The sequence below is a fragment of the Mastigoproctus giganteus genome, chromosome 11, assembly GCF_048544385.1.
Source record: "Mastigoproctus giganteus isolate SK-2022 chromosome 11, ASM4854438v1, whole genome shotgun sequence".
Lineage (NCBI taxonomy): Eukaryota > Metazoa > Arthropoda > Arachnida > Uropygi > Thelyphonidae > Mastigoproctus > Mastigoproctus giganteus.
In genome coordinates this window covers 172,295,101-172,322,074 of record NC_143585.1, presented here as the reverse complement: position 1 = coordinate 172,322,074, position 26,974 = coordinate 172,295,101, and the positions used below count along the sequence as shown (strand labels likewise).

Here is a 26,974-nt window from a genome sequence, read left to right as displayed (position 1 = left end):
CTCCAATTGGTTTCTGTCTACAGGAAACCTGTCTAATTTCTCAAATTTCTGCTAACATAAAGAACTATGCTATTTATTGACAAGGTTGTAATACTTCAAGTGCCGCCTGTGGGGGGTGTGGCCATCTTGATCAGCTCAAAGATCTTGACCAAGCAAATTGTTTTGCAAACTGAAATTGAAGTTGTTGATAACCCAGATTACGTTAATGATAGAACCAATCTATCTCCCACCAAGTCATACCTTCTCTTACCAAATACCTTTTCTTACATGGTCAACTAATTGAAACCTTTCTGGATAAGCAAAACCTTACTGTTCTTAACACTGGAGCACCCACTCACATACAATTACCAACTGGAAAAACTTCTTCAATTGATCTATCAATATGCTCTATGTAGGCAATCTATCAAGGCAACCTACAATCACTGACAATAACTAGCCCCTGTGGGACCAGCGCTTTCTGCCTAGAAGACTGCCGCTGAGTTGCCTGATTCACAGGAGTGAGCTCTGGCATTGAGTTGGGCAACTGAGATTTGATGGGTTTTAATTTTAATACATTTGAGTGGATCTACCCTAGATCTCAAATACTCATAGATGCCCATCGGAATCCTGAGTTGGTGCCTAATTTCTTCACAGTCTCTTTGTGTGTGCTAGGTGCAGAGGCTGTGAAGAAATTAGGTGCCAACTCAGTATTCTGATGAGCTTCTATGAGATTTTGAGGTTTAGAGTAGATGCCCTCAAAGGTATTATCATTGTCAATTAAAGTGGGCACCCACCAAGCTCTGAGCTGGCCAACTCAATTCCAGAGCACACTCCTGTGCTTCTGGCAACACAGTGGTAATTTCCAAGGCATAATGTGCTGCTCCCACAGGAGCTAGTTATTGCTGGGGACTTTATCGTCAGGAAGATGGCAAATATATTGTGCAAAAAGGATAGGTGGAATAGGACCAGGGTATGTCTGCCAGGGGAAAAAGTCGATGACGTAGAGCAGATATCATCTTTTAAGGGCACAAAGGGTGATATTGTTGTACACTTCGGCACTAGTGACATTAAGAGTAGGAGATCTGTGGACTTCCTTAACAAGTACGAGAACAAGAGAACGGGAGAACGAGTGTAGCCTGTGCGGACGTGGCTTATTGCCGCTCCTGGAACAGAGAAGTTTTTTCTGATTTATTTTCTGTTTTATTAGCTTAAATTGGCATATTAACTTATTTTATAGAGTAGTTTTATATTCGTAGTTACGATACTTAGTTTAAAGTTTAACATAGATAGAGATTTTGTAGGTATTACTTAGTATTGGTATCAAATCCACATGTTACAAGTTGCAGCTCCGTTGAACGAGAGGTTTTTTTTTTTTTAACCATATTTAGCCGATTTATTAACCAATTGTTATATCAAATTATTTTCTGTAAGTAGCTAGTCAGGATCCGTAGTTTTTTTCTGAATTGAGACAGCGAGATTTGGAAGTTAATCGATACTTAAGTGTCCGTAGATTTACCGTTCGTAAATTTCCGCCATTGTTACGCGATACAAAATATCTTGAACTAGATAGCATAAGCTTAATATAGCATAGTACATAATATAATATTGTCAATTAATCAGTAAATCTATTAATCTTGTTAAACTTCATTGCCAATTAAATTGTACTTTTAACTATATACATATAACGACTTAGATTACGTAACATAAATAATTAGCAAAAATAAATAATTAATACTTAACTCGACACCTGGAAGAGCTATATATACAATCTGTTCGGCACCGACAGAAAACCGGCAGAAACGCAACAACAAACACAGGAAGAGAATCTCCACATATTAACATCTGAAGTGGAACATGCCATCCGAATAACAAAGCCAGGCAAGGCCTGTGGACCTGATCAGATTCATGTGGAACTGCTGAAACAACTAGACTACAGCAACATCCAACAACTAACGAAATGGTTCAATCAAATCTACAACAACAACGACATTCCATCCGAATGGCTCCAATCCATCTTTGTGGCCCTACCAAAAAAGGCTACCAGCCGGAAATGCGAAGACTTCAGGCTGATGAGTCTAATGAGCCAGGTGCTAAAAGTCTTCCTCAAGGTGATTCAGCAAAGGATAAGATGTAAGTGCGAAAGTGCACTAGGAAACACACAGTTCGGATTCTGCAGGGGACTAGGCACCAGAGAAGCAATTTTCTGTTTACAAATATTGCTACAAAGGTGCTATGAACATCAAAAAGACGTGTATATATGTTTTATTGACTACGAGAAAGCCTTCGATTCAGTAGACCACGACCGCCTAATTGACCGACTGAGAAAACTTGGGCTTGAAAACAATGATATCAACTTTATTACAACTCTCTACTGGAATCAAACAGCTCGGCTTCGCTATGACAACGATCTGACAGACCCAATTCCAATAAAAAAAGGCGTCCGGCAAGGCTGTCCATTATCTCCCATTCTTTTTAACATCTATTCGGAAATGATCTTCGACCAAACACTGGCTGACAAGAACATCGGCATAAAAGTTAACGGACACTACATCAATAACTTAAGATATGCCGATGACACAGCACTAATAGCGGATTCAGAACAAGATTTACAGACCATCTTGAACGAAGTGGACATAGAAAGCCAAGCATGGGGGCTACGAATCAACAAAAAGAAAACAAAGGTGATGAAGGTCAGCAGGACTGCAAGCAAAATCACGATCAAACTAAACAACGAAAAGTTAGAGCAAATACACCGCTTCAAGTATCTCGGAGTACTCATTGATGACCAGCTGAACCATGAGGCCGAAATCAAAAGCAGAATTGAACAAGCCAGGCAGGCATTCACCAAATGGAGAACCCTCCTCACCGACAGAAGCTTGAACATCATGCTCAAATTACGCACATTGAAATGCTACATCTGGCCAATACTGCTCTACGGTGTAGAAACCTGGACTCTAACATCAGCCACTACAAAAAAGCTCCAGGCCTTCGAAATGTGGCTCTACCGAAGAATGCTGAAAATTCCGTGGACAGCCAAGATAACCAACGCACAGGTCCTGCAGGACATGCACACGGAACGGGACCTGCTCAAAACCATCATCAGCAGGAAATGCAAATACCTAGGTCACATCGCTAGGAACCAACAAAAATATCACCTACTACCACTCATCCTGGAGGGAAAGATCGAAGGCAAGAAACGCCCAGGCAAACCGAAAATGGCATGGCTAGATAACATCAACACCTGGCTTCACATGACAACAGCACAAATTCTACACGCAGCGCTAGACAGAGAACAATATCAAAACGAAGTCGCAAACGCCATTCGGCAGCATTAAAGAAGAAGAAGAATACTTAACTTGATACGGAAGTTAAATAAAGTTAGATAACACTCGATACTGAAACATAAATATAGTGTTATAACTGTGTTGGGATACAAGTTTAGGGTTTTAATTTCGTACTGAAATTGAAATTTTATTGAAATTAAATCGAAATCATGACTCAGACCAGAGCAGCAAAGCAAAAGGCTCAAGCTAATGGGAGTACTGTGGCTCAGGGGAGAACTGAGAGGGGCAGTTGCCCTCTGAATCACAGCCTTTTAAAATGCACTACTTGCTTGATGTTTGTGGAGCAGTCAGATACGGGACCTGACATTGCCATGGGGGATGTCTTTGTATGTACGCGATGCAAGGAGTGTAAGGAAATCAGGTGAGAACTCAGCGTTGTTATGGGCCTATATGAGAGCTTGAAGGACGGGGTGGATGCCCTCGAAGGATTAAAATTGAGGGGCCCATCAAGCTCTGAGCTGCCCACACCAATGCCAGAGCTTGCACTTGGTCATCGCGCAACACAGCGGCAACCCCCAAGGCAGAATGCGCTGGTCCCAAAGGAACTAGTAGTTGTTGGTGACTCTATTGTCAGGGAAATGGGGAATATGCTTTGTAAAAAGGATAGGTGGAACAGGACCGGGGTATGTCTGCCAGGGGCAAAGGTTGATGACATTGTAGAGCGGATATCATCTTTTAAGGGCACAAAAGGTGATATAGTTGTACACGTTGGCACTAATGATATTAAGAGTAGGAGACTGGCGGAATTACTTAACAAGTACAGGTCACTGTTGAAAAAACCCTTGAATTAGCGTTGAATTTGAAACTGTCTGCAATTCTGCCCAGACACGATAGGAGGGAGTATATGATGAGAGCCCTGTCAATCAGTTCAGCCCTGGAAAGATTGTGCAATGCTCAAGGGGTAGAATTTTTTTCAGCCTGGTCTGTACTTGTTCACAGGAGAGACTGCTTCTACGGGGATGGGATACACTTAAATAGAAAGGGTGCAAGAATGTTTGCTGATGCTATTGAGGCAGTGTTAAGTGGGTCGAAAAACTGCTAGATTGGGGGATACAAGGACTAATAGATTAACAGTAGCCACTGGCAGAGGTGAAAGTGATTCTTGCACTGCTTCTATTGGAATGAGCAGCAGCTTGAAAAACAAGATGCAGGATATTTCAGAGTCTGCTGGAAGTCATTGGGGTACAAGTATATAGATGGGTTGTGTTAGGGTAGCTAAGAAAAAGAACAGGTGCATGTATGCTTGTGTGTACACCAATGCTAGGAGTTTGGTAAATAAATTTGATGAATTTGAGGTATTGCTCAAAACATCAAAGGCGGATATTGTTGGGATATCAGAGACGTGGTGTCAGACAGATATAAGTAATGCAGAACTGGAATTTGGGGAGTACAACGTCTACAGAAAGGATAGACAGGATAGGAAGGGAGGAGGGGTTATGCTATTAGTTAAGAAACATATAAAATCCAAGGAAGTGAAGCCAGTTGACATCGCTGGACAGTGCAGTGTTGAGTCAGTTTGGTGTGACATAAGCATTGGGAGATCAAAATTGAGAGGAGGAGTGTGCTAAAGGCCTAATGACTCTGATGAGTATAATAAGAAACTGTACAGGGAAATAGAGTGGGCCAGTAAATCAGAGAGTCTTATAATGGGGGATTTTAATTTCCCAGATATTGACTGGAATTTGGGGGCTGGTCACTCACACACACTAGCAAGGCTTTTGTGGATTTATTGGATGATTGTTTTCTAAATCAGCATGTTCGGGAGGCAACTAGAGGGAGCAATACTCTTGATTTGATTATCAGTAGTGATTCTTCATGCATTAAGAATCTGCAGATACACAAACCACTAGGTGGCAGTGATCACAGTGTGCTGAAGTGGGATTTACTCAAGGAGGTAACTACCATCAGGGGTAAAGGGAAGGGTTATTGCTTTCGTAAAGGCGACTACGATGGTCTGAGACAGTATTTAAATTCTATACAGTGGGCCAACTGATGATGTTACCAACAGCAAACTCAAAATGGGAAGCATTCAAAGAACTTATCTTGGAAGCTACTAGGCTTTGCATACCAACTAATAATTATTGTTGAAGGTTCAGGCCTAAATGGATGTCAAATGAACTAATGAGACATATGGCAGAGAAGAAAAATGCATGGGATACATATAAATTTACATGTGACACAGAAGCCTATGATAGATATAAGTTTATCTGTAACCAAGTTACAAAGGAGGTTAGGCAGGCGAAGGCAGATTACGAGAAATCCTTGGCAAGGGATGCAAAGAAAAACAGCAAAGAGTTCTTTACTTATGTAAACTCTAGAAGGAAGGGGATGAATCAGATTGGTCCACTTGATATCGATGGTTCAACTGTTTATGATCCTGCTCAGGTAGCTAAAAAACTAAATAAATATTTTGCATCTACATTCACACATGAGGAGTTATTCAGGAAGGGGAATGCTATAGATGAAGTAAACACTGGCAGTGAGCTAGATGGTATTGTAATAATTGAGTGTAAAGTGGAGGAGAAATTATTGAAGATAAATACAAGAAAGGCACCTTGGGCGGATGGGATCTATCCAGTTATATGATTTTGAAGTCCACTGCATGCTCTGACACTTTGTTTCTGCGTCTTAACGAAACACCCAACATTCCTTTCCAATGACAGTATCATCGAGGAAATTAGAATTGTCTTGACAAGTCTGGATGATGTCTTTGTATGATCAACTCTTGCTACTGCTCATCTGTAAGGCACAAATTTTGCACAGACCTTCCTTTGCCCAAAATGTTCATTACGAATTTGACGAATAGTCTCCTTGTTCAAATCCAGCTGATTAGCTATCATACCGAGAGTTAACTGATAATCTCCTGCCCCAATTTTCCAAACTTTTGCAACTCTGTCCTCATTTCAAGAGATTGACATATGCCCACTTCTTAGATTTAAAAATACACTGGCACAACAATGTTTCCTCGTCGTAAACAGTTTCTAACATTTTATACATTTCTGTTGAAGATTTTCCCAGTTTTAACAAAATTTAAAATTGCTCTATTGCAAAACCGTGATACAGAATATTAGTGTTAACAAAGAAAATGACTGTTACTTGCAACCGGTCAGCCTACTGGATAATCTCTGTACCACCATCTGTTGGAGGAAATTTGAACTACAAAAAATCACTTCTGTTTATTCAAAAACTCATCAAACCTGACTGCAACAGCACCAGGAACTTTATTGCCACACCTCATATTTTTTAAAGATGTCGACATTCTTGGGAAATGGAAAAAATAATTAAATGATGATCTCATAGTCAGATTACAAGAAATGCCTGGACATTTGTGAACAATTTGGCTTTTCTGGAACAAACTAATTACTACCATCTTCTGAAAATGTCTCCAGTGAAGCAATTCTCTGAAAAATTGAGTAACTCATTTTCCAAACATTTTGAGAATTACACAACAACATAGTAAGCAACATGCTAGAGAATTTTTTCCAGCACTTACTTGCTTGATTAAAACACAGCTGCCAACTTTTGACTTTCAAACCCGCTGATGGACAATTTGGTGAGTATGATGATTCAGTAAATTCTATGTGGAAATTCCATGTATGACAAAGCAAGACTAATTCAATAAACTATTGTGCCACAGAACAAAATGGAAAGAAAAGAAATAGCAGGTTACAGGTCCTATGTGCTCTGGTCTTGGTTATAAGGCAAGACTAAAAATACAAACTTTTAATGTACCATTCTGTGTATAGTTAATTTAATGACCACAGCTTGGTGAATTCATTATTGATTTCTGGTCACTGTGTGATACACCAAATTGTCATGCATATACCAAATTGCTGTAGCCACCATCTTTCACAAAACTGTCTCATACATGAAATTGTCATAAACTAAACTGTCATAAACAGTTCAGTGTGACACTGAACTATCATATACAGTCAGTTCTGCTTTAATGTAGTACATGTGTTCCTAAAAATCTCCATGTTATGGTATTTCGCACATTAAAAACAACAGGGCTTATGGAAAAAATTGGGATGGGGCAGAGCACTCTGTCTCTAAATAAAACACTAAAAAAAGTTAAAACCCAATAAAATTGCTGACACAGGTTTAAACATTTCTGTTCACAGACATTTTCTTTCTTTTTTTGTTGGATTGTAAAATTTAAAACAGTAAAAAAGATAATCAAGCAAACGACGAACATGGGATGCACAAATTACGCAAGTGAGACAAGTTTATAAAGCTTAAAAAATAGAAATGAAGAGAAGATTCTGAAAATTTATTTGATTTTTATATGGTTGAAGATTTCATGGAAGGGGAAACACATTTCACACCATAATAACCTAAAAACCCACAGAATTCCAGCTATCAGTATTATTGCAAATGCAGTAAGATCAAGTTTACCACCCTTTCATAATTATATTGTACTAACTGAAAAGCCCAATAAACCAGAAACTGCAAATTGTTTTATTATTATTATAAGCCATATGGTGCAAGGAAGGTCTGGAGGCCTCATTTCAAGAAGGATGTAGAGATGCTGGATAGAGTACAGATAAGTGCAACAAGATTAGTGAATGGAACAAAGGGGTGCTCTTATGAAGAAAGGCTTAAGTTTTGCAAATTACAGTGTCTGGGGACTAGGCACCAGCGAGGTGATCTGATAGAGGTGTATAAAGCCTTGAATGGTTTGAGCATGCTCAATGCTGATGGGATACTGCCTCTTGCTCAGAATAATCACCTGAGTGGGCATAAATTCAAATTGAGGAAAGACAGATATAGGATAGATGTGCGGAAATTTGCCTTTAACCAGCGGGTAGTTGGATGGTGGAATAGACTTCCATCCCTTGTCGTGGAAGTTGATAGCCTAAATAAGTTTAAGGCTCAGCTGGACAGGTATTTCGAATGAACAGAGGGGTGAAGTGGAAGTGGTTATTTTTTATTTATTTTATTTTTTGGCTGATGCTGCATAAGCTTGCTTTCTTGCATCAAATTCCTCTACTAATGCTAATGCTAATGATTGTGTCCCTGCTGGCAGAGTTCTTGTATATCATTGACAGAATTCCATGAGTTGTTTTGGTGGCTTCAGTGCTCAGAGAATTTCATGTCAGACTGTACAGTTTCTCCCAAGTCCCTTTCATTCTCCATTGTCTTCAATGTGGTTACACCTAATTGGTATGTTTTTCTGGGATTTCTGCAGTCCATATGTTGTATATATTGCATTTATCATTGTTAAAATTCAATTGCCATTTCTCAGCTCATCTGCCTAATTTATCTCGGTTACCTTGATTCCTTGATTCCCAACATTATCAACCCTGCCAACCATCATATCATTTGCAAACTTAGATAACTATACATTAACTTTGCCAGCATGAACAAAGCTTTCAGAATCAAAGTCAAACCAAGTGACAACTCTTTTTATTTTTCTTTTCTCTTCAAATGTGCTGAGTGCTGTTCCTCATGCTATTTCACTTGAAACTGAATGTAATGCATTACATTTCTCAGCTTATACTGCTACTAAAATACCCTTTACATCATTAGTATATTGATATTTCACATCGTGTATATGATTATTCTGTGGTTTCTTCATATGTTTGTTAACAGTGTGTGTGTTCCTTGGATGTTATTCTTTTTTTATGCTTAAATGGAGCAAGAATTGTACTTAGTTTTTAGTCACTCACTTTGGTATTGAATTTGCAATAGAAAATTAATTAGAATTTTTATTTTAACTTGGTTTCACTTTATGATACCGATTTTAATTTAATGTAGCTATTCTGTTCACAAAGAAAAACCTTATATAACAGAAGCTGATTCAGAAGCAGCTAGTGTATTGCATCGTGCTGAATTAAATGAATTATGTCTTATGGATCCAGTGTTTTTAAATAGTGTCCGAGTCTGTGTCACTGAACAGTGTTTAATATATGCAGTGTTAAATTTATTAATGGGGATTCCTTCAGATATTTTTTACTTCATGGAGGTAAGTAATGTTTTGTTTCTTTTAGTTGCTTAATTTTGAAATATGTTTAGTATGGATGTGTAAATTAAGTTAATAAGTTTACAAAAGAAAGGAATACAGTGGAAATGTAAGCCAAAATTTCTTATCTTTACTGAACTTGTATAAGAGAACTATAAATGAAACTGCAAATCTTAAAATAAGTCTGTAACTAAAACTTTAATTAACCCTTTAAGTATTGAGTTATTTTAAAAGCTCCTGTTTCCCTGGTCTGAGTCATTCTTGCAAAAAAAAAAAAAAAATCATTTTCTGAAAATGAAAGAAAATGCTATAAAACATAGATTTTATGCCTAATGCATATAGGAAAATATTTTATTAACATCAGCAATATTTTACTGTCGGTACCCCTTGATGTGCACACATGTAGATATTGGGAGGGAGGGCTTCTATTGATGCTGCTATTTCTACAGATTAGCATCTCTGGCAAAGAATGTAAAGAAAAGCAGCAAAGACTTTCTTACTTATGTTAACAGCAAGAGTAATGAATTGAATTACGCTGATTCACTTGATATTGATGTTTAAGTGCTAGTGATTTTGCATAGGTTTCTGACAAACTGAATAGGTATTTTCACACAAGTTTATCAAACTCTAACAGGTAGTTAAATGATTTTGTGATAACTGAGAGGAAAGTGAAATTGTTGAAGTTAAATGTATAAAAAGGCACCTGTGGTGGATGGTATCTATCCAATTATATTAAGTGAGGCAGCAAAGGAGGGTAAGCAATCCTTAGCCATAATTATGAGAACAACTTTGGATTCAGGAAAGGGCTTTATGAAAATGTGCGAATGTGTCCCCAATTCATAAAGGGGGATCAAGGGATGAAATGAGTATACAAACTTGTTAGAGTAACTTCTGTTCCAAGGAAAATAATGAAGTTACTGGTTAAAAAAGTAATTGAGGACCATCTAGGCAGGAATGCAGTTATAATGCAGCTGCAGCATTGATTTGTTAAGGAGCAATCAGGTTTGACTGTGATACAGTAAAAGAAGGAACTAGATGCAAAAAATAATTTTGATATCCTATACATGGTCATCAGGAAAGCTTTTGCTACTGTTGCATATAAAACATTGCTGAAAAATTGGAGAAGTGTGGCATTAATGTCAAGTTACTGCTATAGATAAAGGGATGGTTGAGTGTTAGAAGGCAGAGAATGGTTATTAATGGACACTGCTCTTTGTGGACATAATGTTATTTTATGTTTCTATATTTATTAAAGATATTGATGAAGGTATTTCAGTGTGAATGTCAAAGTTTGCAGATGATGCCAAAGTTGGCAGGTGAGTAATGATAGTAATCAAGGTAAGCTGTGCAAAAACATTTAGAAAAAATTAGGGAAATGTGCTGAGAAATGGCAGTTTGGGTTTAACATTCAGAAATGCAAGGTAATTGCATGGTGATTTGTCATATTACAAGACTTTGGTCTTAGAGATAATTTTCTTCTTTTTTTTTAAAACTTTCTTTCTAATAGAGAACTTCAGGTTCATTTAGAGTCTACACCCTTTCTTGAGTTTCCTTGTTTGCCCATTGAATTCAAGGTCATGCAAATCCAGAGTGATTTATATCATGCTCTTGAAAGTGATTAAAGTTCTTTTTCAGTTTATATTGTCTTCTTTCTCCTAAAGAGTTTTTCATTTAAAGCAGTTCTACACTTGAAAAGTCACAAGTTAAAACACAAAAGGAAATTCTTTCTTTTTTTTTTTTTACACGTATTATTCTTTACTATTATTTTCTTTATGCATGTATTATTAAATTTGCTAATCAACTAATTCTTTCAACCACTTGGGTCTTGTCAGCACTGCCTCTGCATGGTAGGGCTAGAAACCTGGGAGGCAAAGTTAATCCTTCCAGGACTAAAAGAAGCAAAATACAACTAGCCTCTTCTTGAGTAGTCTAGGCACTCATCATGCACTGCCAATGAAACTGACCACAACACCAGACTGTGTACAAATGCACATCAACAGGAATGCCCAGCTTTTTGTATTCGTATTTCCTGTCAGACAGTACAGTGAATTCTTTATTTCCATTTCTTATACAGACCCATTGACATGGACATCTGTATGTGTTGAAGAAACTTCCCAGTGATGCTGCAAGGCTTCTAGATTACCATCATTGGGATCCAATACCTATAGCCTAGGTTTCAAGGTAACATCACAGGAATATGGTTTCTTTCCCATGTGCTTTGAATTGTGTAAATTTGTAAAGGGACATCCTGGTGGTTGAGGATGGCTCCTGCTTCAAAAAAGACTGGTGGTGTTGGAAGACCCAACCAGAATTAATAGGCTAGTAGGTTAGTACAGGTCGACCATCACTAATCTGGCCACCGGTAATCCAGTTCCACCGCTAATTCGGACATAATTTCTGTGTAATTTCAAAATTCCCGGGTCGGCGTACTGACCTGCCACTGCTGTTTTGGTGGCATTGGTTGCAGCATCAGCTGTTGCCGCAAACTCGTAAACACTGGCAAGCCATTCCTACTTGTTTTTTGCATTTATTATGCTCACATTTAGCCCTAGCCGTGGTTCCAATGCATAAAGGAAGCTTCTCGTGGTGTAAAGTGCAAACACCATACATTTTCCATAATGGTTGAAGTTTATTGTGATATTTGAGAGTTTATTTTATCGCAGAGTTTATTTTATCGCAATTAGTTTTATTGCAGTGCGTGCAATAAACTAATCACAAACGACCTTCATATGTATGCCTTAATAGCGTCACACGTTTGAGGCCAACACGGCTTCTCAAGAAATAAAGTAACCTACTGGGCCACGTATATGCAACCCAAAAAAATACTCTTTTTTTGATATTTTAAGTGAAAAAACAACAACACTGACATTACGATATTTATTTTAGAATTACTAAACAAATTATTTGCTAAATATTTTTTGTACTAGCTTGGCAGTCAATGTGTTAAAGGTAGGATTAGGTAGTTAGCTGTTGGGTAAACTGTATGTGCTAATATAACCACCGGTGATCCAGCAAACTCACTAATCTGGCACCCCACAGGTCCCAACATTTAGTGACAGTCGACTTGTATTAGTAATGGCCATATGGTGCAAGGACGCCTAAGGCTTATGCTTCACCAGCCAAAAGTAACAAAAAAAAAAAAAAAAAAAAAAAAAGGAGTAAAATAATAATAATAAAATTAAGTAAAATAAATAAATAATAAAAGAAAAGGAAATACGCAGTGAATTTCCTTCCTCCCGGTAACTATCCAGGTAACCTTTGAATTTCCTCAAACTGTGAGCCTCAACAACCCATGTACGTAACTTATTCCACTAATTTTTAACTAGCTGGCTATAATAAAACTTCATGCAATCCAGTCGAAACACTCCCCCCTAGTAACTTGAATTTATGGTCCCTAGTTCTTCAATCATTTATAACTGTGAAAATTTCGTCCACATTCATTTTACTTTTGCCTCTCGGAGCCTTGACCACCTCAATAAAGTCTCCTATAAGCTGCCTAGTTTCCAGGCTGTGCAGCCCACATATTCAAAGTCTTTTCTTATGTGGATGCCCTTTTGCCGATCTCACCAGGCGAGTTACCCATCTTTGGACCCTTTAAAGAAGCACAATGTCTTTCATTAGGTGCGGTCTCCATATTTGTGCACAGTATTCCAAGTGTGGCCTAACAATAACCTTATATAATGGGATTATAACATCCTTATCTCTACTAGAAAATGTTTGATAAATCATCAATAGGATACCATGAGGCTTCCTTGTAATCCTATCTACAATGTTCTGAGAACTTCACGTCTGATCGGTGCCTCTGTAGCCAGGTGGGCAGGAGCAGCAGTGCATAGTACACGCTTCTTGATTAGACTAGGGTCCGAGCCCATGACCACCAAATACGGAGGATGCAAAAATGTCAGGGAATGACCACCGCATATCCCCGGAGCTATATGGCCTTAGTTGCTAATGCTCCTTAAAAAAAACCAAATAACAATAACACGTCTGATCATATTGTAACTCCCAAGTCCCTTTCTTCCGCTTTTGACTCTAGTTCAACTCCACCAAGTGTATAAGTTATTTTGGGGTTGCTGTTTTCCCAGATGTAAGAACTTGCACTTTGCTGGATTAAAGCAAAGCTGCCACTTTTCTGACCATCCCTGAAGTCTATCCAAGACAAAAGCTCTGCTGAAGAAGCTCTGCTTGGTGGTGATCATTAAATGCTCTACCAATCTATACATCATTTGCAAATTTAGAAATCACGCCCTCTATCCCTTCATTGATGTCATTTAAGAAAATCAAAAACAACAGTGGTCCCAATACTGAACCCTGTGGAACCCATTTCTTACATTAATCCAATCTGAGGAATAACTATTTATCACAACCCTCTGCTCCTGCCCTGAAGCTATCCTGCTATCCATCTAAGGATTTTCCCTGTGATTCCAACCTGTTCCAGCTTATAAAGTAATCGCTGATGTGGGACTGAGTCAAATGCTCTGCTGAAATGTAAATAGACAAGTTGAAATTATTCCCTAAATCGATCTCATGACAGACCCTGTCAAAATAGCTAACCAGATTTGTTAAACATGATTTTCACTTTACAAAACCATGCCGTGTATCATTCAGAATTCCATTTATATCTAAATGACCCTGAATTCCACTCTTGATCGTTGCCTCCATGATTTTCCCTACTACTGAAGTTAGACTGACCGCTTGGTAATTTCCCACTTCATTCTTAGAACCGCCCTTATGTATTGTAGATACATTGGCAATTTTCCAATCCAATGAAATCTCTCCTGAGCCCAATGATGCTCTCATAATTAGCACTCCTCCCTTAAAATTATAGGGTATATGCCATCAACCCAGGAACCTTACTCACTTGTAGACATGAAAGTTTTTCATTAAATAATCACGTGAAATGTCACTATCATTAATTACATATTTTCAACTTCACTTCCATAATTTCTCATTGACACAAAGGGTTTTTCTTCTGTAAATATTGATGCAAAATAACTGTTGAGGTCATCTGCAATATCAGCTGGGTATCTAATAGTATCCCATGTCCATTACATAAGGATCATATCTGATTTGTCCTTCTCTTCTTTGTATTTATATATGTGAAGAATTCCTTATCCCCAATTTTTGCTAGTGAGTTCTCATAATCTGCCTTTGCCAGTCTAACCATTTCTGTGGCTCAATTACAGATCAATTTGTAGCTGTTATAGGCTTCAGTACCCTTTATTGCTCTGTAACTTTTCCAGCATCTTTTTCTGCTCAAGTAATCTGGCAACTGCATTATTCATCCAACTTGAAATCCTACTCGTGGAGTATTTTTTTAATGGTACACTAGGGGGCCTTGCGCACGCTTTTCTATGTAAAATGTAGAGGTATGCGGAGTAAGTCAAATCTTTTCTATGTAAAAGACACACCTGTTGAAACGCACTGGTTGATATGTAATCAGGATATGATCTATGTAATTATTTACCTGTGCATTTGTAGTGCACGGCATTCTTAAGGTCAAATAAATATCACGGGAAAATCCAGAACGGTGTACATCCTCCAACATGGTGGCAAGCAAAACAGTGTGAAAGCAGCGATTGGCAAGTTGTGACTCCCATATTTCGACAAACAGACGGGAACAAAGCAGTGATTGACAGATGCCACTGTTTTCCCTGCTCATCCTAGGTTGATATGTTTAGGGTATTTTTCCCCACATTTACTGCTGTTTTGCAAAATCGGTAACTCGTTTTAAAACAGCCGAATGGAGGAATAAACACCCTACCTAAGCTAAGCCCTCTCCTTGACAACACAAAACAATCAGTAAAGGGAGGTGCCTTCACCTGTCAATTATCGCCATCTTCCTTGCTTTCATCAAACTACCTGCCAGTGTATACTATACTGGACTTCAGCCAATATCACTATGTAATTATTTACCTGCGTTTACATAGGTCTCTTAGGAAAAGGCCTTTTGCTTCAGGTTCCATAATGCATGAGGAATATTGTTGCATCCGAAAGAACAGGACTAAATTATTTAATTGAAATATTTACAAACTATGCAAATATTTAAAATACAGTAAACCCCCACTATTTGCAGTTTCGCGGTCGCTGATTTAATATAAAATGAAACCTAAAAAATGTGGATTTTAAATCGCCGTGAACATTTTCTGCCATAAAAAAACATGGGCGTGGCTAAAATCATCTTTCCCAGTCAAAACAGCACTCAGTGGGTGGGGGCAGAGGGGTGACACAATCGGGAGCATGGTTGTTTCTCGCTAATCCTTGTTCAGTATGTGTTATGCATGGAATGTTTCGTCGTTTGCTTTTAATTTATATGCTTATAAATTGAATAAATTTATCAATTTATAAATTGATATGCTTACAAAAGTGAAAAATGTACCGTTTTGCAGTGTGTTAGTGTAAACAGACTTTTTTTGAGTGTGTTAACGGAAGAAAGTGACTTTATTGTGGACAAATTCTTTTCTAACCCCTACAAAAATATGGCTACAAATAACAAGGGAATTGTGAAAAGATCAAAGAAAGTGATGACATTAGTGAGTAAAATTCAGTTATTAGACAAAATTTCTAATGGTGAAAGTGTCTCCTTAGTGGCAAAACATAAAATCAATGCGTCAACGGTACGATCAATCAAAAAATCGGAAGAAAAAATTCTCCATAGTGTCCGTGAAAACGTGCTAATTGTTTCAAAAATTTGCTCTGTAACTCGTGATGTTAAATTAGAAAAAATGGAAAAAGCTTTAAATCTGTGGATAGAAGACTGAACTCAGAATAAAATTCCCTTAAGTTCACTCATCATTCGTGAAAAGGCAAAACACCTTTATCAACACTTTAGTGAAACTGGTGATAGCGCTGGCTCGATAAGTTTTTTTTAGCTATAGCAAAGGCACTGGATTGAAAGATTTGTTTGAAATTTCTAATAAATATTACATTTAATATTAAATTGTTTTTTATTTTCATTTCGATGCCTTATGCTTGCATTTCACTACGTACTATCTATGTACATAGTCATATTATGAAGGTACATATAATGCATACATAGACAAAATTTTAGACTAGTTTTTCTTATATATTTCATATTTTGGAATGGAACCCCTTTATTACTATGGGAGCCATAACTCAATATTTGCGTTTTCGGTATTCGCAGCATTTCTCAGGAACGTAACCCCCGCGAATAGTGGGGGTTTACTGTATTTACAAAATAATAAACTATTTACAAATATTGTATACAATATTCATTAATATACAAAAAACGTTACAATGGCACATCAGATGTTAGACAGAGGATCACATGCTGGTGAACGTTATGGAGGCAGTTGTCAATAATTAATTGCATTTGTAATTGCAATAATTCGAATGAATATCACTAGGAGGAAAACTTTTTTAAAGTACTGATAGATATGCATTCAAGGCTTCTGTGATTAATGTTTTTAAGGTATACCATAATTCAATTGTATTCACTGTCTGTGAGCTATCTACCCAGTTAATAGAGACAATGTAGCACCTTAAGCACCTTTGTAATTTCTTTTCCTGAAATTATAACCTATTCCTTTAACTACTGCTACCTCTCTCTTCATCATCCACCATAGAACTCTGGGATCACTTCCTGTATTGGTTCCTGTACTGTTAGCCCAAGTATCTCATGTGGTTCATTGGATGATGATCAGGTCTAGAATTTTCCTTTCCCTTGTACTTTCCCTGAGATGTTGATACAAACAACAATCATCCAGTTGATTTAAAAATTTTGTCCTCCACGTAAAGTTTCCTTCCCATTTGCTCCACTCAATTAGAGGCAAATTAAATCATCCATAATAAGACATTCACACTTACTTGCCCATTCCATTTGCATGTATCTCAGCATAACCTTCACAATCACCTGGCCTTTAGATTACTAACACTCTCATTATACCTTTGCTTCCAACTATCTCACACCATACAGATTCTGTACTAGCATGCAAAATGTCTGAGTCTTGCTCAGGCTGCTTTTGATGCAAAGCATGGCCCCCACCTCCCCATCCTTCATAAATCCATTGTACATACCATACTGAAACTCATCGTCCCGTTTCCAGGTGGCACCACTTTTTCTTAAACTCCATTATGTCGGCATTTCTTCTCCCAACCAGCAGTTCAAATTCACTCATTTTATTGACGACACTCCTGCCATTACTGTATAGACAATTAAGATTTAGTGTTCTTGTATAGTTAACTACCCTGACACACCTGTTGAAGTTATTTAAGCTTGTTTCCCTGGCATTAGCTACCCACTCATTTGAAACATTTCTGCCCTCGTCACATCTTGCTGTTATGATCTTTTGTGGTAATTTAACAGGAACTCTTGATGAGCTTTCTGGACGGAGACAAAAAAAAAAAGAAAAAAGAAAAAAAGGGAAGCAAGTGAGGAAGATAGTACAAGTGATTAGGTAATTGGAGGAGGATGAGGAAAGAAGGCATCCTCCAGCAGAAAGAAGTGGAGGGAAGGGAGAAGTAGGAATCACCCCTGCTCGGGGAACCCACCGAAGTCCAGGGAAAGGAAGTCAGCTTTCAGAACAAGGGAGGTCTGCAAAGTTGGGTAGGTGTAATTGGGAATTGTCTGAGTTTGATTGCTATCAGTTGTGACGTCATTCCAACGAGGAAAATGTCTAGTTGGGTGTTCATGCAGTTCTGATAGTGGCCAGTGATGGAAGAGCAGGTACAAGGAGAGATCATAGCAGTTTCAGGAACGTCTTATCTGGATGTCCGTCATGTCTGGATGTCTATATTGTGGGGTCACACATGGAGAGATGATACCAATGCCTTTTGAAGACTGCTGCAGCATATCTGCTAAAAGCTAATTAAAACACTTCTTTTGATTTTAATAAGTTGCTTTCTGGACTAAGTGTGGTTAAATTTTTATCCAGTAACAGTTACTTACGTAGGTCCAGGTAGATGTTACACGAGTGCATGAGGGCATTACATGGTGTCAGTCCTCCAGTTCACCACATACACAATGGGCATCGTGTACAACCCCAAAGTCCTGAAGTTGCTTTTTGAATGACCAATACCTGTCAGAAGAAAGGTAAGATCTAAATTAGGGAAGAGCCAGCAAAGTCTTTGTTTATTGGGGAAGGAGACACTAGGTAGAAATAGCTTGGTAGCACTGCCTTTGGTAGAATCATACCAATGGATTTGCCAGAGAGAAACAAGTTCTTGCCAAGTACGCTGGAGTTCTTGGTTTGGATCTGCATCAACAATAGTTTTTCACCCCAGGAATTCAGTTTCTCTGTTCTTTCTAATAGCATGAGAAAGCCCTGTGAAGGCCGCTTGGAGGTCAACAGCCTGTTAATACATTGTATCTGCAGGATAACATTCCTAGTGCTGATGATGGACAAACGATGGAACCATATGTTATGAACATTACAAAAACAGCTGAATAAAGAAGATGGAGTACAAATCCCTTAAGACAGCAGTCTTTGCGGGTGAAGTGGCTTTTGTAAAGGCGACTACGATGGACTGAGACAGTATTTAAATTCTATACAGAGGGACCAACTGATGATGTTACCAACAGCAAATTCAAAATGGGAAGCATTCAAAGAGCTTATCTTGGAAGCTACTAGGCTTTACATACCAACTAAGAAATATTGTTCAGGGTTTAGGCCTAAGCGGATGTCAGATGAACTAATGAGACATATGGCAGAGAAGAAAAATGCATGGGATACATACAAATGTGACACAGAAGCCTATGATAGATACTAGTTGATTTGTAACCAAGTTACAAAGGAGGTTAGGCAGGCGAAGGCAGATTACGAGAAATCTTTGGCAAGGGATGCAAAGAAAAACAGCAAAGAGTTCTTTACTTATGTAAACTCTAGAAGGAAGGGGATGAATCAGATTGGTCCACTTGATATCGATGGGTCAACTGTTGATGATCCTGCTCAGGTAGCTAACAAACAAAATGAATATTTTGCATCGACATTCACACATGAGGAGTTATTCAGCGAGGGGAATGCCAGAGGTGTATTCAACTCTGGCAGTAAGCTAGAGAATCTTGTAATAACTGAGAGTAAAGTGGAGGAGAAATTGTTGAAGATAAATACAAGAAAAGCACCTGGGGTGGTATCTATCCAGTTATATTAAAGGAGGCAGCAAAGGAAGAAAGGAAACCCTTAGCCATAATTATGAGAGCTTCCTTGGACTCAACCATGGACTGGAGATGTGGAAATGTGACACCAATTCACAAAGAGGATCAAAGGGCGACACAAGTAATTATAGACCTGTTAGTTTTAACTTCTGTTCCCTGAAAATTAATGGAGGCACTGGTTAAAGAAGCACTGCAGGATCATCTAGACAAGACTTCAGTTATAGCTCAGACACAGCATGGTTTTGTTAAGGGGAAGTCTTGCCTGACCAATTTGATTGGATACTATGATGCAGTCACAAAAGAACTGGATGCAGGGAATAACTTTGATATTATATACTTGGATCTTAGAAAGGCTTTTGATACTGTTGCACATGGAAGACTGCTGCACAAATTGGAGCAGTGTGGCATTGGAGGCAAATTGCTGCTATTGATAAAAGAGGTGGTTGAGGGGGAGAAGACAGAGAGTGGTAATCAATGGACACTGCTCATCGTGGACTAATGTTATTAGTGGAGTCCCTCAGGGTTCAGTATTGGGTCCATTATTGTTTTCTGTATTTATAATTGATATTAATGATGGTATATCAAGCTTAATGTCCAAGTTTGCAGACGATACGCAGGTTGGCGGGGTTGTCAAGGACACTACTGACACTATGCTACTGCAACAGGATCGGGAAAGGTTGAGCAGATGGGCTGAGAGGTGGAAAATGAGTTTAACATTGACAAATGTAAAGTACTACGTATGGGGAAACAGCAACTCCCAGAGGACCGTATCAACTCTGTGGTACTACACTGACAGTGGTAGAGAATGAAAGGGACCTGGGGGTGGTTGTGCAGGCAGATATGAAGTTTTCTTAGCAGTGCAGACGGGCTGCAAGAGTAGCTCATAGTGTATTGTCGATGATATATAGGAATTTTTCTAGCAGGGATAAGGAGGTGATTATTCCCTTGTATAAGGCAATGGTCAGGCCACACCTAGAGTACTGTATACAGGTCTGGAGGCCTCATTTCAAGAAGGATGTAGAGATGCTGGAACGAGTACCGAGAAGGGCAACAAAATTAGTGAATGGAACAAAGGGGTGCTCTTACGAAGATAGGCTTAAGTTTTGCAGATTACAGTGTCTGTGGACTATACACCAGTGAGGTGATCTGATAGAGGTGTATAAAGCCTTGAATGGTTTGAGCATGCTCAATGCTGATGGGATTCTTCCTCTTGCTCAGAATAATCACCTGAGAGGGCATAAATTCCAATTGAGGAAAGACAGATGTAGGGTAGACGTGAGGAAATTTGCCTTTAGCCAGCGGGTGGTTGGTTGGTGGAACAGACTTCCATCCCTTGTTGGGGAAGTTGAGAGCCTAAATAAGTTTAAGGCTCAGCTGGACAGGTATTTCGAACGAACAGAGGGGTGAAGTGTAAGTGGTTATTTTTTATTTTTTTATTTATTATTATTTTTTTTTCTTTTGGCTGATGCTGCATATGCTTGCTTTCTTGCATCAAATGCCTCTACTAATGCTAATGCTAAGTGAGCAAGAATAGTGATATAATTTTTGGCCTTCTCTTTCATGGACTTTAGATGTAGCATGAATGTTATACCTAAATATTTGAATGAATGTTGATTCTTGATTGCATGTCCTTTATAATGAATGGTTGGTGGTTTGTTGATGTCAAGACATCCTTTAAGAAGTCGGGTTCTACTTTTATCTGTAGTGATTTCCAGCTTATTCTCTTCAGCCCAAACTGACAGGGCATTCAAGACTGTGTTGCCTCTGGTCTCAATAGCTGCTCGAGTAGGGCCCCTCAACAATGATAACTAGGTCATCTTCATATGAGAGCTGTGTGGTGTTAATTGTGTGATGGCACCAGGGGTTGGTTCCCCCCAACAGTGATATATGCAGCTAGGTCATCTGCATATGAGAGCTGTGTGTGTGTGTGTTGTTATTGTGTTAATTGTCTGATGGCAACAGGGTTTCCCCCATCTCTGCTGTATATGAGAGCTGTGTGGTATGGGGGAAGTCCTGCAGAAGCCGTTCATCCAGAATCATATTCCAAACAGCTGGCCCCAGAACAGAGCCCTGGAGGCAGCCCCTGGTGAGTTGGCTTGTGATACTATGAAATTTTGTTTTTATGAAAAATTTTCTGTTAGAGAAGTAATCTGTAAGACATTTGAAGATATTGAAGGAGCAGCCAAATATTCTAACTCGCTGCAGGATCCCTGGACTCCATACGGTGTCAAAAGATCCCTTAAAATATATAAAAATGCCAGTACGTAACAGGCATTAGAATTATCTGCTAGCTGAGTAGTTTCCAGTAGTGTATCAATAGTTGAGCACCCCTGCTTGAAGCCAAACTGGAGTGTGTGGAAGCAATTCCTTTGGTTTTATAGACAGACTGAAGACAGGTGAGCTGTAACTTCACAAATACTTTTCCTAATATTGGTAATAGAGCAATTGTGGATGGTATGCTTTTGCTGTACCAGTGGGTTGATTTGAATCTTTGGGTAAAAGCCTCAGGTTGTCGTGTTTCCAATGTGTAGGAAAGGAGCCTTCGTTAAGACAAGTGTTGAATAGTTAGCGTTTTTTCATATTAGCATTTAGCATTAGCAAGGTCACATGATATAAGAAAGCAAGCTTATATAGGATCAGCCAAAAAAAAAACCACACACACCCCTTCTCATTTCACCCATTCACTTGCTCCAAATGTTTGTCCAGTTCTGCCTTGAATCTGTTTAAGCTTTCAACTTCTACAACAACAATGGAAGTTTGTTCCAGCAATCAACCACCCACTGGCTAAAGGCAACTTCTGCACATCTATCCTATAACTGTCTTACCTCAATTTGAATTTATGCCCACTCAGGCGATTATTCTGAGCAAGAGGAAGATTCCTATCAGCATTCAGCATGCTCAAACCATTCAAGGCTTTATACACCTCAATCAGATCACCTTGCAGGTGCCTAGTCTCCAGACACTGTAATTTGCAAAACTTAAGCCTTTCATCATAAGAGCAACCCTTTGTTCCATTCACTAATCTTGTTGCCCTTCTCTGTACTTATTCCAACAGCTCTACATTCTTCCAAAAATGAGGCCTCCAGATCTGTATACAGTACACAAGGCGTGGCCTGACCATTGCCTTATAAAAGGGGATAATCACCTCTTTATCCCTGGTAGAAAAATACCTGTATATCATTGACAAGACACCATGAGCTACTCTTGCAGACAGTCTGTACTGCTCAGAAAACTTCATATCTGCCTGCACAATTACCCCCAGGGCCCTTTCATTCTGTACCATTGTCAGTGTAGTACTACACAGTTGATACATTGCTCTGGTGTTACTTACTTTTTTTTTTTTTTTTCATGTAAACCCCAAACACGAGAGGTGTTAGAACCTATAGTACTTAGTACCGTGCTTGGGTTGGAGGTTGAGAAGACGAAAGAAGATATTTGTTGACATTGGACTTGAACTTCTGTAGACTGATTTTCAGGAAATACGTATGAAGCAAGGTTGTTCCAGAAAACGGTAGTTGAATGAATAAATGAGGAAGATGAAAAGTTGGTTCTGTGAGTTTCAAGTTGGACAGTAAATGGATGTTGGCTAGTGGTGGCACGTGTTCGGACTGTTGTGAAAGAAAGAGAGAGAGAGCAGGAATTATAGAAGCTAATTAAGAAGAACAGTGCCCATGGAAGTATCTGTAGAAGAGGCATGCAGCATGAAGTGCGTCTATGAGACAGCGAGTGGAGAGAGACTCTGTTAGAGATGAGTCATTAATTAACTTAACTGCCCTCTTCTGAATGGAATCAAGAAGCCTGAGAGAGGTTTTGGGGGCACCACCCAACTTTGCGATTTATACAGAGTGAGCAGCTGTTTGGAAGAAAAGTAACGTCGAGAGCAAAAGAGAAAACTAAAGTTTTTAGATGCAGAAGAAGCAATATTTGTAATGTGCTTGTGCCAAGAGAGATTAGAAGTCAGGATAATCCCCAAAAGAGATATATCATTTTGCCTAGAAATTGGAGTATCACTAAAGATAAGCATAGGAGCTGAAGAATCCTTTTTGCGAGATATAAGACAAGACTGAGTTTTAGAAGTATTGAAATCAACAAAGTTGTCTTTGCCCCACTGGAGAATTACCTGAAGATCGGCATTTAAGGAATTGATAGCAGATTAACGAGAAGTTGAAGCTGATTGAGGAGGACAGGGTTTCTCAAAATGGAAAGTGGAATGCAATGTGCTATCATCGGCAAAACTATTTATAGGATTTCCAGTCAATGGAAGAAGATCATTAATATACAAGAGGAAAAGAGTGGGGGAAAGAACTGAACCTTGTGGAACCACCGGCATTAGTGGAGAAGTTAGAAGACAGAGAGCCATCTACAATCACCCTCAGTGAGCGATCAGAGAGAAAACTGGATAACCAATTACTAAAAACAGTTGGCAAACCATAAGATGGAAGCTTGTTTAGAAGACCTTTATGCCAAACAAGATCGAAAGCCTTTGAGATGTCAAGAGCAACTAGTTGTGTTTCACCGAACCTTTCCATTGAATTAGTCCATAAATGGATAACATAAGCCAGAATATCACCAGTGGATCGACACCGACGGAATCCATACTGGCGATCATTGATCAGATGGAAGGTTTCTAGGTAGTTTAAAATTTGGCGGTTAATTGATTTCTCCATTACTTTAGAAAGAGTAGAAGTAACTGCAATGGGACGATAATTGGATTGGAGAGATTTCTCACCCTTTTTAGGAACTGGCTGGATAATTTCCAAGCAGAAGGAAAAACACGTTTGGAATAAGAAAGTGAAAAAAAGGCGGCAAAGAATAGCAATAAGTTCAGGAGCACAGGTTTTGAGAACAAGTGGAGAAATACCATCAGGACCTGGTGCTTTCTTAGCATCAATATTCGTCAAAATCCTTCTGACATCCTTTTGACGGAAGACCACAGGAGGCATTGAATGGAGAATGTTGGGAATAGTGGGAGGTGTTTTACCAAGATTGTTAATGCATGAGTTGAAAGAAAAATGGTATGCTAGCAGGTCAGCTTTTGGCTGAAGTGACAAGGAACCATCTGGCTTGGACAGAGGTGGGAGCAGAGATGGGCAAAAGTTGCGGCCAATAGCTTTGGCAAGAGACCAGTTACTGCTTCCTATATGCAATACTTTACATTTCTCAATGTTAAACTTCATTTGCCACATCTCAGCCCATCTGTTCAACTTTTATAAATCCTGTTGCAGCAGCCTTGGCCTTGTGGTCAGGTGCCCGCGTGCATAAGTACACGTGCCTTGAGTGACCAGGGTTCAAGCCCGTGACTGCTGAATACGGTGCTGTTTCTTGTATTCTGTCTACCCTCCAATTGTACAATTTGGAGCAGAATGGTATTAAGGGTAAGTTGCTACAATGGATAAAAGGATGGTTAAGTGGGAGAAGACAGAGGGTGGTAATCAATGGGTGCTGCTCTTCGTGGACTAATGTGATTAGTGGAGTCCCACAGGGTTCGGTGTTGGGTCCACTGGTGTTTTGTATATTTATCAATGATATTGATGAAGGTATATCAAGCTTAATGTCGAAGTTTGCAGATGATACAAAGGTTGGCAGGGTTGCTGACAGCAATGGCAGTGTGCTACTGCAACAGGATCTAGATAATTTGGGCAGATGGGCTAAGAAGTGGCAACTGAAGTTTAACCTTAACAAATGCAAAGTACTGCATATGGGTAGAAGTAACCCCAGAGAAACGTACCAACTGTATGGTACTACACTTAAGGTGGTAGAATATGAAAAAGACCTGGGAGTAATTGTGCAGTCAGATATGAAGTTTTCTGAGCAATGCAGACAGGCTGCCAGGGCAGGTCATGGGGTTTTGTCAATGATATATAGGAATTTTGCTAGCAGGGAGAAGGAGGTGATTGTCCCTCTGTATAAGGCAATGGTCAGGCCACGCCTTGAGTACTGCGTACAGGTCTGGAGGCCTCATTTTAGAAAGGATGTAGATTTGCTTCAGTGTGTACAGAGAAGGGCAACAAGATTGGTGAGGGGAATGAAGGGATCCTCTTACCAAGAGAGGCTTAAGTTCTGCAAATTGCAGTAGCTGAGACTAGGCACCTGCGCGGTGATCTGATTGAGGTGTATAAAGCCTTGAATGGGTTGAGCACGCTGAATTCTGATGGGATCCTTCCATTTGTTCAGATTATGAACCTAAGGGGACATAAATTCAAATTAAGAAAGGACAGAGGTAGAAGAAATGTGCGGAAATTTGCCTTCAGCAAGCGGGTGGTTAATTGCTGGAATAAACTTCCGTCTATCGTTGTGGAAGTTGATAGGTTGAATAAATTTAAGGAGGAACTGGACAGGCATTTGGAGGGAATGGTGTGATTTTTTTTTTTTTGTCTGATGCTGCATAAGCTCATACGCTTGCTTTCTTGCATCACATGCCACTACTACTACCACGTTTTGAACTCCTCTGACCGTTTGGTCGTCCCGGAGTATAAACAGAACATTTAATTTAATTTAATTAACAACCCTCCTGACCTTCATATAGGCTGCAAACTTGGACATTAAGCCTGATATACCATCATTAATGAATACAAAAAACAACAATCGTCCCAACACTGAAACCTGGGGGACTCCACTAATAACATTAGTCCACGAAGAGCAGTGTTCATTGATTACCACTCTCTCTCTTCTCCCACTCAACCGTCTCTTTATCCATAGCAGAAATTCGCGTCCAATGCCCCACTGCTCAATTTGTGCAGCAGTCTTCCATGTGCAACAGTATCAAAACCTTTCTAAGATCCAAATATATGATATCAAAATTATTCTTTGCATACAGTTCCTTTGTGACTACATCATAATATCCAATCAAATTGGTGAGGCGAAGACTTCCCTTTAACAAACCCATGCTGTGTCCGAGCTATGGCTGAAGTCGTATCTAGATGATTCTGCAATGATTCTTTAACCAGTGCCTCCATTAACTTCCCTGGAACAGAAGTTAAACTAACAGGTCTGTAATTACCTGTGTCTCCCTTTGATCCTCTTTTATGATCGGGGTCACATCTGCACATTTCCAGTCCATGGGTACCTCCCTTGAGTCTAAGGAAGCTCTCATAATTATGGTTAAGGGTTTACTTATTTCCTTTGCTGCCTCCTTTAATATAACTGGATAGATTCCATCCACCCCCGGTGCCTTTCTTATGTTTATCTTCAACAATTTCTCCTCCACTTTACTCTCAGTTATTACAAGATTACCGAGCTTACTGCCAAATTCACCTGTGGCATTCCCCTTCCTGAATAACTCCTCATGTGTGAATGTAGATGCAAAATATTCATTTAGTTTGTTAGCTACCTGAGCAGGATCATTAACAATTGAACCATTGATATGAAGTGGACCAATCTGATTCATCCCATTTCCTTCTAGAGTTTACAAAAGTAAAGCTGTTTTGCTCTTTGCTGTTTTTCTTTGCAACCTTTGTCAAATATTTCTCGTAATCTGCCTTTGCCTGACTAACCTCCTTTGTGACTTGGTTACAGACCAGCTGATATCTGTCATATGCTTCTGTGGGGCTTAGAAGGGAACTGGCATTCTGTGTG

At 39.1% G+C, this 26,974-nt stretch overlaps 1 protein-coding gene across 1 annotated transcript in view; it reads left to right on the top strand.

The window, feature by feature from the left end:
• Grip163 (gamma-tubulin complex component 6) overlaps positions 1 to 26,974 on the top strand; it is a 916,232-nt gene that overhangs the window by 275,131 nt on the left and 614,127 nt on the right. The window contains exon 11 of the mRNA XM_090384619.1: positions 9,081 to 9,288. Coding sequence (XP_090240745.1) covers positions 9,081 to 9,288 — 208 coding nt within the window. The remainder of the gene's footprint in view (positions 1 to 9,080; positions 9,289 to 26,974) is intronic.